We start from the raw sequence: 14,044 nt of genomic DNA, 5'->3' as shown, positions 1-14,044 counted from the left end.
CAGAGCTAGAAATGGAAGACGCCCTTCCCAGGTTATAATCCTCAAATTTGGCTCGAATAAAATTTTCCATTTCTTTCTTTAAAAACAAACAAACGGGAGTTCCCGTCATGGCACAGCAGAAGCGAATCCGACTAGCAACCATGAAGTTGCGGGTTCGATCCCTGGCCTTGCTCAATGGGTTAAGGATCTGGCATTGCCATGACCTGTGGTGTAGGTCTCAGACTCCTCTTGGATCCTGCATTGCTGTGGCTGTGGCGTAGGCCAGCAGCTGTAGTTCCAATTGGATCCCCAGCCTGGGAACCTCCATACACTGCGGGTGTAGCCCTAAAAGTTCAAAAGACAAAAAATAAAATAAAATAAAATAATAAAAACAAACAAAAAAACCTGTTTTTAAAGTTTAAAAAGTTAAAAGCTGTTAAAATTGCTTTTAAATCTGAGTTGATTTTAGTTCTAGAATTTCCATTTGACTCCTTTTTTTTTTTATTGTTCTTTATGAAATTCTCCCACTTGTGTTTTACGTTTTCTTGAACATATAATGGCAAGTCTTTCATGTCCTTGTCTAATAACTGGATTAATCTATGGCAGATATCAGCAATCTATGCCCTATGGGCCAGATGTGGCCCAGAGCTTGTTTTTGTTTAGCTCATGAACTAAAAATGCTTCTTACAATTTTTAAAAAAATAGAAGGATTTCCAACAGAGACTATATGTAGCCTACAAAACCTAAAATAATTACTATCTGGCCATTCGTAGAAAAGTGTTGCCAACTCTTGACTTGTGGGTCTGTGTCTATTGTCTGTTTTTCCCTCTTGGTCCTGCAGTATGCTTGGAAATGATTTTGTAACATTATTCATTTATTCATTATTAATCCATTTATTATAGCTTACTAAATCTAGTAAATATTTTTTAATTGAGGCATCACATGCATACAGTAAAGTTCACAAATCTTTTTTTTTTTTTCCATTATAGCTGTTACAGTGTTCTGTCAATTTTCTCCTGTACAGCAGGGTGACCCAGTCATACGTACACATATACATTCCTTCTCTCATTATCATGCTCACCGTAAGTGACTAGATATAGTTCCCAGTGGAACTATACAGCAGGATCTCATTTCTTATCCATTCCAAAGGCAATAGTTTGCATCTGCTACACAAATCTTACATGTATAGCATAGTGAGTTTTTCATATGCATACAACTTGCCTGATCATAATGTAAATCAGAATATGAAACATTTATAGCATCTCAGACTCCCTGAACTTCTCAAAATATATACTCCCTGCTAAAGATAGTCACTATTCTGACTTGTATCAGCATAAGATTCCTTTTGCTTATTCTTTTTTTTTTTTCCTTTTTAGGGCCACACCTCAGCACATGGAAGTTCCCAGGCTAGGGGTCAAATCAGAGCTGTGTCTGCAACCTACACCACAGCTCATGGCAATGCCAGATCCTTGATCCACTGAGCAAGGCCAGGGATTGAACCCGCAACCTCTGGTTCCTAGTCAGATTTGTTTCCGCTGTGCCACAATGGGAACTCCCCATTTGCTTATTCTTAAACTTTATGTAAATGGATTTATACTCTGTTTCTTGTTTTGTGTTCAGCTTTTTTCACTGTTGTGTGTGTGGGATTCCTCCCCGTTGTTGAATGTTGCAGAGGTTTACTTTTTTTGTGTTTTCTTTTTTGGCTGCCCCAAGGCATGTGGAAGTTCCTGGGCCAGGGGTCAGATCCAAGCTACAGTTGTGACCTGTACTACAGCTGCAGTAACGCCAGATCTTTTAACCCACTGTGCCAGGCCAGGGATTGAACCTGCATCCCGGCGCTGCAGACGCACTGCCAATCCCATTGCGCCTCGGTGAAAACTCCAGAAGTTTACCCTTTTTAATTGCCGGGTCGTATTCCACTGTGTGACTCTTCCACAATTCATCTCTTCTGTAGTTGATGGACCGCTGGGTTTTCCCTCTTATATTTGAGACCTATAATCTATTTGAATTGTTGTATGTCAAGTGTCATGTTTTCCACAAGCATGTCCCATTGACCCAGGGCCACTGGTCTATAAAACTGTCCTTTCCCCAGTGCATTTTGGTGCCTTTGTTATAAACCAGGGGGCCATTTACGTGAGGGTCTATCCTGGGATCTTTATTCTGTTGGGTGGTCTGTGTACCTGCCCGGTCGTTACCACCTGGTCATGATGACTGAGCCCTTTTTGAAAAATACCTTCCTATATAGAGTCTAGCAGAGTAATTATAGGGTTCTAAGTGTCATTTCTTCATGGATTATATGTGGTTAGAATTCCGGCACCAGATAAGTCAAATTTGCTAAAGAATTCCTACTTTAGGCAAAGGATTTATTTGATATTTCTTCACGCCCTCCTCCTCATTGTTCCGGTGCTTTAAATACCCCTTACAGCCTTCATGTACTTCCTCTTCGCCAGCTAGCCTCCCCCTAACTTCCCACTCCAGCTGAAAAAAAGATGTACTGTATAAAATCTGATGATGAAAATAATTCCTTTTTTTTTTTTTTTTTTCTTTTTAAAGCTTTTTAAAGCTTTTTAAAGCTGTACCTTTGGCATATAGAAGTTCCCCAGCTAGGGGTCAGAGCTGCAGCTGTGGCCTCCACCACAGCCATGGCAACAGTGGATCTGAGTCACATCTGCAACTTACACTGCAGCTTACAGCAACACAAGATCCTTAACCCACTGAGCGAGGCCAGGAATCGAACCCACATCCTCATGCATACGAGTCAGGTTCTTAACCTGCTAAGCCACAGTAGGAACTTTGAAAAAAATTCTTTAATGTGATTTATTAACTTGAGCTCCCAGCAGATAAAAAACATTTCATTTTGATTTGGTTCTGGCTCAGTTTTTCCCTTAAGTATTGGAGTATAGTGTTTCTTGCACTTTTTTTTTTTTTTCTTTTTAGGGCAACACCCGAGGCGTATGGAGGTTCCCAGGCTAGGGGTCTAATCAGAACTACAGCTGCTGGCCTATACCACAGCTTAACCTGCTGGGCAAGGCCAGGAATCGAACCCACAACCTCATGGTTCCTAGTCAAATACATTTCTGCTGCACCACATCAGGAACTCTGTTTCTTGCACTTTTTATCCTTCAATATTGTTGGGGGTTTTCTTCTTTTTTATCATGAGCATATATTAAATTTTATTTATTTATGGCTGCATCTGCAATATATAGAAGAACGATTACATTTAAAATTTTTCTGAATTACACGCTTTTAAAGAATGTTTTAATTAAAAGTTAAGGGTATTCTTTCATAGACTACAGGTGAGATGTAGAAAAAAATGTATATGTGACTTGCAGGTTAAAGATGAATGGGAAGACATATTTATTCTGGTTGCTTCTTCAATGGCTAACTTTCCAAAATTATTTTTAAAGGTTTAAACTCATCTATAGAAAATGTTTCCTCTTTGGGGAAAAAAAGAAGGAAACAAGCTTGGGGTGGGGGACTGGTGGAGGGAGGTTGGGGAGGGGAGCATGACCCTGGCTCCAAGTTCACAGAAGCTTCAATTCTTCTAAGTCACCAGCCAAAACCTACTTATAAGGATACATCTTTTTCCTTCTAAGTATAGAGATGCATAGAAGGACAGCCATCCCTGGTAATCTTAGTCACTAGAACATAATTGAATTTACTAAGATACATCTTTTGTTCCAACATCCAATTAAGGGAACAATCAAGGAATCATTTTTGTTCTTCATAGAACAAAAATAGCATAGGTTGGAGTTCCCGTTGTGGCACAGCGGAAACGAATCTGACTACCATCCATGAGGACGTAGGTTTGATCCCTGGCCTCGTTCAGTGGGTTAAGGATCCAGCGTTGCCATGAGCTGTGGTGTAGATCACAGATGTGGCTCAGATCTGGCGTTGCCGTGGCTGTGGTGTAGGCCAGCAGCTACAGCTCCAATTCAACCTCTAGGCTGGGAACCTCCATATGCCACAGGTGAGGCTCTAAAAAAGACCTAAAAAAAAAAAAAAAAAAAAAAAGCATAGTTTTTCTAGGATGGTTATACTAGATAACAGTTCTTTATTATTCATAAATAATATATTTAGGATTATAAAAATCAATGAGAAATTCATAGAATATGCTTGTTCGTAATTGTAACAGCTTTTAGATACTTCCTAGCTTCCAGGAGTTATGCCAAGTTCCAGTGTAATTATGTCATTGAATCATCTCAGCACTAGGAATAGGTATTTTTACCCCAGCTTTATGGATGATGAAGTCAGTGCTTGGCTTAAGAGGTTAAAACATTTGTCTGAGATTCTGGCTTTGGCAGCCTGACCTCAAGCCTCCTGTACTTTTTCAGTAAATTTTTGAAATTCACTTTCAACTTTTCTGTGTCATTAAAATTCTCCAGTGTTTGCAAACAGTTAATCCTAATAATAATTATTAAAAAAAAAATTTTTTTTTTTGGTCACACCTGTGGCATATGGAGGTTCTCAGACCAGGTAGAGTAACTCTATTCTATATTTCAGTATCTCAATTCAGTATATAAAGCTTTTAATGAAAAGCAATGATTTGGCATGAGAACTGGAGCTAATGAAACAAAGAAATGAGATTACCATTCTTTTGGCAAATTCTCTTTATCACTAAGTGGTGGCCCATTTTTTAATATGGCAAAAACTATATGGGAATGTTTTATTTATTATAAACAAATGTGGCAATTCCTGCTGGAGGAATCCACATTTTTTTTTTTTTTTCTTTTTAGGGCCCCACCCTCGGCATGTGAAGGTTCGCAGACTGGGGATCTAATCAGAGCTACAGATGCTGGCCTACGCCACAGCCACAGCAATGTCAGATCCTTAATCCACTGAGCGAGGCCAGGGATTGAACCTGCAACCTCATGGTTCCTAGTTGGATTCATTTCTGCTGTGCCACGACAGGAACGCTAGAATCCACATTTATAAGGGACCACGGTGACTTGGTGCTTACTGGGAAATCAGCTACCACTTGTAAGAACAAGGGTGATGGCAGTTTTCCAACAAATGAATAGCATCATCTTGAATAATCTATTGGTAATACATGTAAAAGAGAGGAAGAAGGCAAAGCCCTTTTCATAAGCCCATTTGGTATAAAATTGTCCAAACGCATCTCCTGTGGTCCTCTTCCCTGAATCACCCCATCCTCAGTGAACACCCCCCCACCGCCCTGCAGGAGCTGCCTCCTGAGCGTGGAGCCCGCCATCAGCACCCGGCACCTGCCTTACCAGAGCTTCCAGCTCTTCGGCTTCGACTTCATGGTGGATGAGGACCTGAAGGTGTGGCTCATCGAAGTCAACGGCGCCCCTGCTTGTGCTCAGTAAGCCTGACCACCACTGTGTTTTAACAAGCGGGAAGTTGATTCCACAGGTGGAATAGCCGGCCTTGGCCAGGTGGTGAGCACCCATTCCCAAGGTGTCCATCAGGGGTGGGCTCTGGGGGAACCCCCATTTCCTTCCCATCTGGATTGAGCACTCTGTGCTCAGGTGGCTGGTAGATACCTTGAGGGTTGCAAACAAAGCTCGTGACACCAGCAGAGACCCTCTCAGGTGACAAGGCAATGAATCAGCAGAGGTCTTGAGTGGAGGAGACACGGATGGCCAAGTTCAGGGTTCACCTTGGGCAGGAGATGGTCTGAGAAGGTGTCATAGACCTGAGGGAGCTAAAGCTGGGGTGTAAGAGTGTCACAGGTGCCACAGGGGAGTGGGGACCCAGCATCCAGTGGGACTTTGCTCTGGGCCAGGCTCAAGGGGAGATACACAGATGAACAGAAACCTGCCCTCGGGGAGCTTCTGTTCCTCCTGGGAGGAGCCTGGCAGTAGCGTGGTATAAATACATGGGGAAAAGGAGAAAAGTTGAGTTGGGCTGGCACAGCAGGTCTTAAGTGTAAGGAGATCACTTGGATTTACTCCTCAAAGGCTGTTGGTTCTTCTGAAGATCCACGTTCATCAATGTCGAGACCCTCTCATGGCTCCCCACGTCCACGTCTTGGAGAAATCGAGGTGATTTTCCAGCGGTGTAGGAGAAAGGCCTGTACCTCCAAGGGGCAGTGTTAACACATAAGTGGTGCCCTCCCTGGGAGCCAGGCCTTTGCCTCTTGCTTCATGGCTGTGACAGACAGGTGAGGCTCCATCTCATTCGTCCGAGCCTACAGCTGATGAGGGCTTGTTAGGTCCCCATAACACCCCTGCTGCCACCCCAGGCCCTGTAATGGGCTCTGGGTCACAGTCATGAGCAAAGAGACCCTGGCCCTGCCCTTAGTGGAGAGAGACAAGCCAGGACAAGGAATAAGACAAACAGATTCCATACTGGGGAACTCACTGTCCTAGAGTAAAAGATGTCAGAAGGTCCCCTTGGGAGGCGATGTTTGGAAGTGAGATCCGAAGGAGGAGGAGAGTTAAGGATGCCAGGGTGGAGGAGCTGGAATCTTTTACGTCCTCCCTTTGCCAAAACTGCTGGGGGTGCCCACCTCCTGCCCTTCCTCTCAGAGCTTCGCCCCCCCCATCCTCTTCCTTCCTCATCAGCTTTCTCTCTCTTTGTGTGTGTGTGTGTGTGTGTGTGTGTGTGTGTGTTGTTTTTTTAGGGCTGCACCCATGGCTTATGGAGGTTCCCAGGCTAGGGGTCCAGTCGGAGCTATAGCCGCCGGCCTACACCACAGCCACAGCAACACGGGATCCGAGCTGAGTCTTCTGCCTACACCACAGCTCATAGCAACACCGGATCCTTAACCCAGTGAGTGAGGCCAGGGATTGAACCCTCAACCTCATAGTTCCTAGTCGGAATCATTTCCACTGCACCATGACCAGAACTCCCTTTTTTATTTGTTTTATTTATTTTTTAATTTAATTTTATTTTTTTTTTAGCTTTCTCTCTCTTTGCTGTGCATTTCCTATCTGCATGCGATATCCAGCAGATTCCCCAGCTACTAAAAAGAAGCCCTCCTGGAGTTCCCATTGTGGCTCAGCAATAATGAACCCAGCTAGTATCCATGGGGAGCGGGTTCAATCTCTGGCCTCGCTCAGTGGGTTAGGGATCTGGCATTGCCGTGAGCTGTGGAATAGGTTATAGATGTGGCTCAGGTCTGGTGTGGCTCTGGCTGTGGTGTAGGCCAACAGCTGCAGCTCTAATTTGACCCCTAGCCTGGGAACTTCCATATGTCACAGGTGTGTCCCTAAGTAAAAAAAAAAAAAAAAAAAAAAAAAAATAGGCCCTCCTCTGATGCCACATCCTACTCCCTTCACAGCCACAGTTCTGGACAGCCACATGTGCACAAGCTATGTCCCCTTCCTCAGTTCCCATACACGCCCTGGTCTGCTCCAGGAATGGCTTCTTCCATCCCAGGTGCGCCACAGAGACTGTGCCCTCGAGGTCCCCAGCCAAGTCCATATTGCACCCCAAGATTAAAAACCACCCAGTTACGTTGCAGCCCAGAGTTGCAGGCCAGTATCTGCACTACCTTCCCAGCATCCTGTAAGGATGAGTGTGGCTGTCCAATAGGCACCCTCAGAGTTGTCCCTCTCCATGGATATCCAGCTCCCCTGTTTCCAGGTCCTGAGCCAGAAACTGGACAGAGAGCCTGCCTCCCCTTTTCCATCACCCCCAGGTTCTGTCCTTTGGATCTTGTTGGTTCTGCCTCCAGCCTCATTGGTCCTCTGCTCCTTGCCCCCACTACCCTCCCTCACCCGCAGGTCATCCTTCACCGTGGCTGTTGCAAAGAGCCTCCTAACTAGGATCTCCACTTCTGTCCTCGCCCAGTAAAGTCTGTTCTGCCCGGAGCAGCCAGAGTGATGAATGGAAGCCAGGTCGTCCAGCTTTCCCACTGTGCCTGGCACAGGGGCCAAGCTCCCCTCCACCTGCAAGGCCACAGCCTCACCTAGCCCTCCAGCCTCATTCCCAGCACCATTTCCCTGGAGCCTCTCAACCGTGGTGGGGCCTTTGTGCTGGCTCTCACCCTCCCCCCAAGCCGCTCCTACTCTCAAATGGCATCTCCAGGAAGCCTTCCCAGAATAATCCCATCTTTGATTTTCTCTAGCCTTGGTAGCTTACTTCCTTAACACTAGTGAGCACCAAATTAATTCCTTTTTGTTTTCTTTCCAAAATGTATGCACCCTGAGGGCAGTAGCCTTGTTTTTCTGGTTCTCCTTGGAGTCGCAGCACCTAGTAGCATGCCTGGCACATCCTCCTCTGTAAATATATAGATGGACAATATGCGTGTTCCTGGTTAAAACGTTTACTCACCTTACTCAGAAATTGCTTGGTTTGGTTTTTGGTTTTTTTTTTTTTTTTTTTTTTTTTTTTTTTTCCTGCTTTTTACAGCTGCACCTGTAGCATATGGAAGTTCTTAGGCTAGGGGTTGAATCAGAGCCACAGCTGCCAACCTACACCACAGCCACAGCAACGAGGATCCAAGCCACATCTGCAAACTACACCATAGCTCACAGCAACACCAGATCCTTAACCCAACTGATTGAGGCCCAGGATGGAACTTGCATCTTCATGGATACTAGCCAGGATCATAATCCACAGGACCGCAATGGGAACTCCTGAGTTTATGTTGCTTGTTTGTTTCTTTAATTTGGCTGCACCCCCAAGGCAGGACAGCCCCTGTCCTCTGTTGGAATCTCCCATCTTCCCTGCGGGTTCCAGACAGGACAGGCATTGTCTTGTAGGTTCTACCTTCAAGATCTTCCAGAAATAGCTGTTTAGTAGAGGCTTTATCTTCCCGCAGTGCCTCCTGCAGTGTTTGTATGGACAGCGGACACCAGTCTTAAAAATGCAAGGTGGAATTTCTAGGGTGGATCCTAGTGGAAAAAAAATCTTTGATTTTTCACTTGCGCTTTGACAAACAGCCTCATTGATCGATCTTTAAACCCATTTCAGGAAGCTCTACGCTGAGCTGTGCCAGGGCATCGTGGACATAGCCATAGCCAGTGTCTTCCCGCCCCCGGATGCAGAGCAGCAGCAGCAGCAGCCCCCGCCGGCCGCTTTCATCAAGCTATGACCGAGGGAGGTGCCCCGAGCTGCCTTGGAAGAAGCAGGAGGGGGCCCTGGCCCGGGGAAGGAAAAACTCGATACCAAGCCAAACAGGAGGAAGAGCAGCAACTTGCAGAGACACGACCATAGAAGAACAGGCAGCTTCCCTGAGGAGTGGTCACCCAGGGTTTCTGGGTGTCGCGCTCAGCACTGCTACTGAGATTCAAAACCGAAACAAATTTCTCTAAGGAGAGAGCAAAATATTCTCCTCTAAGGGGAAAAAAACAGGGATGTGCTTGTTTTGGGTCCCCATCCTTTGAAAAATCGGATTTTTATCCTAAGGCAGCACTGGGAGTAGCGCCCCTCCCACCAGGGGTGGCGGCTGTGGGACCTGGTTGGTGTCTGTCCACCTGCTGCGTTAGTGCCTTAGCTCTGTGCCCATCTGCCACCTCCTACCTGGGTGGGGACGGGACGTGAGAGCGGCTGGGAGGTTGCCGGTGTTCCCCCTCCATGACACCCTGCCCCAGGGGAGTCTGGACAAGCACGCACCCACACCCCTTGGTTTGTAGCTGAGGGACTTTCTCCCCCAGGTCCCATGGCATTTGCTCGATTGCCGTTCAGGGTTAGCATGGGCTGGGCATCAAACAGCCAACACCACCCTGGGTTTGATATCTGCATGTTTCAGAAATTGAGCAGCAAGTTTGCCACAAACCCGTAAGCATCCAATACGCATGAGAGAGGGGAAAAAAAAAACCATGATGTCTTGCTTTATTTACTAGTTGGATGGGGGGGGGCTCTTTGAAATGTGATGATTCTCTGTGCTCTTGCTTTTAGGCAGAATTCTATCTGCCCTTGTGCCAAGTTCCCTTTTGTTCAGGTTTTTTTGGCGGAGGGTAAACTTCTATTAAGAACCCCTCGAAGCTCAGAAGAGGGTAGAATCTGCTGCCCCAGGGGGCTCTTCCCCACTGTTCTCCTTGCTCTCCAAGCACCTTCTTTGGGAGCTGAACAGGCAGGTTTTTCTCTGACCCCGAGGGCCACATTCAGGCAGAGGCTCTGAATCAGGGTACGTCTTGCCTGAACTGGAGAGTCTCTTAAAATGGGAAAGATGTGGCTTCAGAGCTATGTGGGGCATCTTGCACATCACCAAATGTTGATAGTGTCCCGTTAGGTAGAGTTTCCACTCTCAGGATGGATGAATATTGTGCAGACTGTTCAGGAGGCCACATCATGAGCAGGAGGAAGACCCAGATGCCATCTGTGAAGAGTGTGCTGGGAATCAGACCCACTGACAAGCCCCCCCCCCCCCAGAGTTCCTCCCCAGCCCTCCCCCTGCCATATGTATGCTCTATTATTCGTCTGTACTTGGCATGATTCGTTTCTACTTGTAGAAAAGAGTTCTGCAGTCAGGGGAGACTTTTTTTACAAAGAGCAGGAAAAGCAACACCTCAAACAGGATGAGATGGGGGTGTTTTCCATGAAAAAAAGGAGTAATGATAGAAATGATGTCACAGATGCAGCCATGGGTATGGGATGTGACCAGGTTAGGTTGGGTGAAGTGGAGGAAGACCCCAGGGGCTTGGCTCCTGGGAGTTTGGAATTACAAAACAAATATTCTGAGTGGTTACCCAGAATAGATAGATAACCAAGTTTGCATCCGGAGCAAACTAAAACAGTCAAGTGTTAAGGGAGCCCCAGGAGGCCCAGCTCAGCGGATGGGTTGGTGTTTGGGGACTTGTGAGCAGACCCATTTAGAAAGTATAAAGTCCCGGGGACTTGGGAATGCTACGTGGGCTGGTGATGGGGACATGGAGGATTTTGTAATGCTGTCAAACATGAATTTGTAATGATTGGGCCAAAATTAAAGGGACATTCAAGAGTTTTCCAGCTCTTTCGGTGACAAGGCTCACCATTCAGATATTAGGAAGGCTGTGGGTCTCAATGGGTTTTCTAAGAAACAAATCAATAACATATGCATGAGGCTTTAAAAAGAAAAATCTGCTTCCTTCCTCACACAGTTTCAAATAAGGATCTCTTTTATGCAGTTATTTCTGATGAGCTGGGATGGGGGGCTCAGAACTCTTCCACACCCTTTGGTGACGTCCTTGGAGCAGGTGGTCATGGTCTTGCCTTGCCCCACCCCCACCCTGCTCCCCCCCTTCTTCATTCACACAGACACTTGCTGGGGAAAGGGGTATTATGTTTTTGGCGTTGTCCATTCCAATCTTGGCTCTGTCATTGGCTGCACAGCATCAGGAACCCATGAACCTCTCTGGGCCTTAGTTTCTTGTCTCACAGAAGAGCTCGTGACCTGGTCCAGGGACTATCTCAGGAGCATTTAGTGAGGACACATGAAGTTAGGGAGCCTGGAGAACCTCTAGTACCAAGGCTCTCAATGCCGACTTTATGCTGGATTCACTTGAAAAGCTTTAAAAACATGTTGGAGTTCCTGCTGATGCACAAAGGGCGCCTTGGGAGCGCTGGGATGCAGGTTCCATCCCTGGCATTGCTGGTTAAGGATTTGGCATTGCCACAACTGCGGCTGGACTCTGATCCCTGGCCCGGGAATTCCATGTGCTGTGAAGAAAAAGAAAAAAAATGTTGGTGTCCACACCTTCTTCTGTCAGAACTTCAGGCAGGACAAACGTATTTTGAGATGCCTTGAACCCCTGCTTGAGAAGGAAGGACAAACATTTATTATCTCGGAAGACTCAGATGAGGTGTAGGGCCTTTAAAAAAAAATTCCTTTGACAGGAGTTCCCATGTGGCTCATTGGGTTAAGAACCTGACATAGTGTCCGTGAGGATGTGGGTTTTATCCCTGGCCTCGCCCAGTGGGTTAAGGATCCTAAGCTTTGGCTTAGGTTGCAGATGCAACTCGGATCCGGTGTGGCTGTGGCATAGGCTGGCAGCTGCAGCTCTGCTTCCACCCCTAGCCCAAGAACTTCCATGTGCTGCAGGTGCAGCCCTGAAAGGAAAAAAAAATTCCTTTGGGAAGGCCAGGCATTTCTTTAAGACTAATGATCCTGACGTGATCAGCCAGTGTTGTCCAAGCAGGCTCTCTCTTTGCTTAGACATGCTTTCATCTACTTCAAGTTTGTGAAGCCTTGTCAACAAGTGTAAGCAGACATGAATGTATCCATTTGCTAAACATGTGTTAAGGTTATGAATGAATTACCGTGAGAAAAGTCCCTCCCCTCCCAGGTAACCACTGTGGTTATAAACTCCACCTCCCCGGCACATGAAAGGGCCTGTGTGTCTGACAAGGTACTGGCGGACTTGCCAGCAGACGTGTGGTTTCAGCAGCGCTTCAGAGTGATCATCCCATACTTAGAACATCCGGCAGTGATTGAATCAGAGGGAACCTGCAGAAACCATAAGCTGCAGTGACACTACCAATGGTGTTTTCATGAGAGTTGAGGCTGTGTAGAGGAGGGGTGCATCTGGCCCTGAAGTATGTTGGGGGGACCCTGCCAGGGAAAAGAAGGTGCCAGACTGGGCCCCCCGCAGCCTATGGGTGCGGTAGAGAAAACTGATCCTGGACACAGAACCTGTATGTTAGAGGAAATGACTTCTGAAGCAAGGTCATTTTATGAATGTTCAAAATGCCTGGAGCATTAAAGGAATCATATTTCAAGTGTTTTTGTCATCTTTGATCCTGTCATCTATTGTAGGTGTCGACTGTCCTAGGATGTCACTGGTTATTTGAATCCATGGTTCTGTTACTCGGAGGTGGGCAGACTTTTTCTATAAAGAGCAAGATAGTAAATATTCTAGGCTTTGCAAGCCAAACTGGTTTTCTGTTGCATATTATTTTTTCCCTGCAACGCTTAAAAAATGTAAAAACAAAAAAGGAGTTCCCACCATGGCTCAGCAAGTTAAGAATCCGAAGTAGTCTCCATGAGACTGTGGGTTCAATCTCTGGCCTCGCTCAGTGTTAAGGATCTGGTGTTGCCATGAGCTGTGGTGTAGGTTGAAGACATGGCTCAGATCCTGCGTTGCTGTGGCTGTGGTGTAGGTCAGCGGCTACAGCTCCTATTCCACCCCTACTCTGGGAACCTCCATATGCCATAGGTGTAGCCCTAAAAAGAAAAAAAAATTTTAATTCAAAATGGGTCAAAGGCCTAAATGTAAGAGTTGAAATTAAATGGGAAAAAAACCTTTTAGAAGAAAACAGAACTGTAAACCTTCATGATCATCAGGAAATGATTTCTCAGTCTATCAAAAGTATAAGCCCCTGGGAGTTCACTTTGGGCTCAGCAGTAATGAACATGACTGGTACCCATGAGGATGTGGGTTTGATCCCTGGCCTCACTCAGTGGCATTGCCTTGAGCTGTGGTAGGTCATAGACGTGGTTCGGATCCTGCATTGCGGTGGCTGTGGCATAGGTTGGCAGCTGTGATTTGACCCCCAGACTGGGAACTTCCATATGCCCAGGTATGGCCCTAAAAACCAAAAAAAAAAAAAAAAAGCAACAAAAGAAAAAATAACCTGGACTTCATCAATATTAAAAGATTTTGTGCTTCGAAGGACACAAACAAGGAAGTAAAAGGTAACCCACAGAATGGGAGAAAATATTTGCAAGTCATATATCTGATAAAGAGTGGTATAGAAATAATATAAAGAACTATGACAACTCAACAGTAAAAGAGACAACCCACTTTAAAAATGGACCCAAGACTCTAGACAGACATTTCTCCAAAGAAAATATTCCAGTGGTCAATAAACACATGACCGTATGCTCAGTATCACTGGTCTTTAGGGAAATCCAAAAATCGCAATTAGAAGTTCCCTCGTGGTTCATCAGGTTAAGGATCCAGCACTATCACTACTGTGGCTCTGTTTACACCTGTGGTGTGGGTTCCATCCCTGGCCCAGGAAATTCTGCATGCCACTGGCATGGCCAAAAACAAAACAAAACAAAAAAACATAAAAATCACTACCAGATACTGCACATGTACTGGAGTGGATATAATTTTTTTAAAAGACACAGTAACAAACACTGATGCAGATACGGAGAAACTGCAATCCTCATACATTGCTAGTGGGAATGTAAAATTGGACAGCTGCCTTTGGAAAAATTTGGCAG

At 45.8% G+C, this 14,044-nt stretch overlaps 1 protein-coding gene across 5 annotated transcripts in view; it reads left to right on the top strand.

Annotated features, from left to right (window-relative positions):
- The window catches only part of TTL (tubulin tyrosine ligase), a 45,359-nt gene extending 32,768 nt beyond the window's left edge, over window positions 1–12,591 (top strand). For 2 of the 5 annotated variants that reach the window (XM_085015938.1, XM_085015937.1), the window contains 2 exons: window positions 5,162–5,305; window positions 8,866–12,591. In XM_085015938.1, the coding sequence (XP_084872064.1) occupies window positions 5,162–5,305; window positions 8,866–8,986 (265 nt within the window). In that variant the 3' untranslated portion in view covers window positions 8,987–12,591. 5 annotated transcript variants of the gene reach the window in all.
- The last annotated feature ends 1,453 nt before the right edge of the window (window positions 12,592–14,044 follow it).

The sequence above is a fragment of the Sus scrofa genome, chromosome 3 (genome assembly GCF_054392235.1).
Source record: "Sus scrofa isolate SSC_HxYL_T2T_F1_AM1 chromosome 3, Sscrofa_HxYL_maternal_Yorkshire_Landrace_v2.0, whole genome shotgun sequence".
In the NCBI taxonomy this organism is placed as follows: domain Eukaryota; kingdom Metazoa; phylum Chordata; class Mammalia; order Artiodactyla; family Suidae; genus Sus; species Sus scrofa.
The sequence above is the reverse complement of the archived record's forward strand: the minus strand, read 5'-3'. Positions and strand labels throughout refer to the sequence as shown.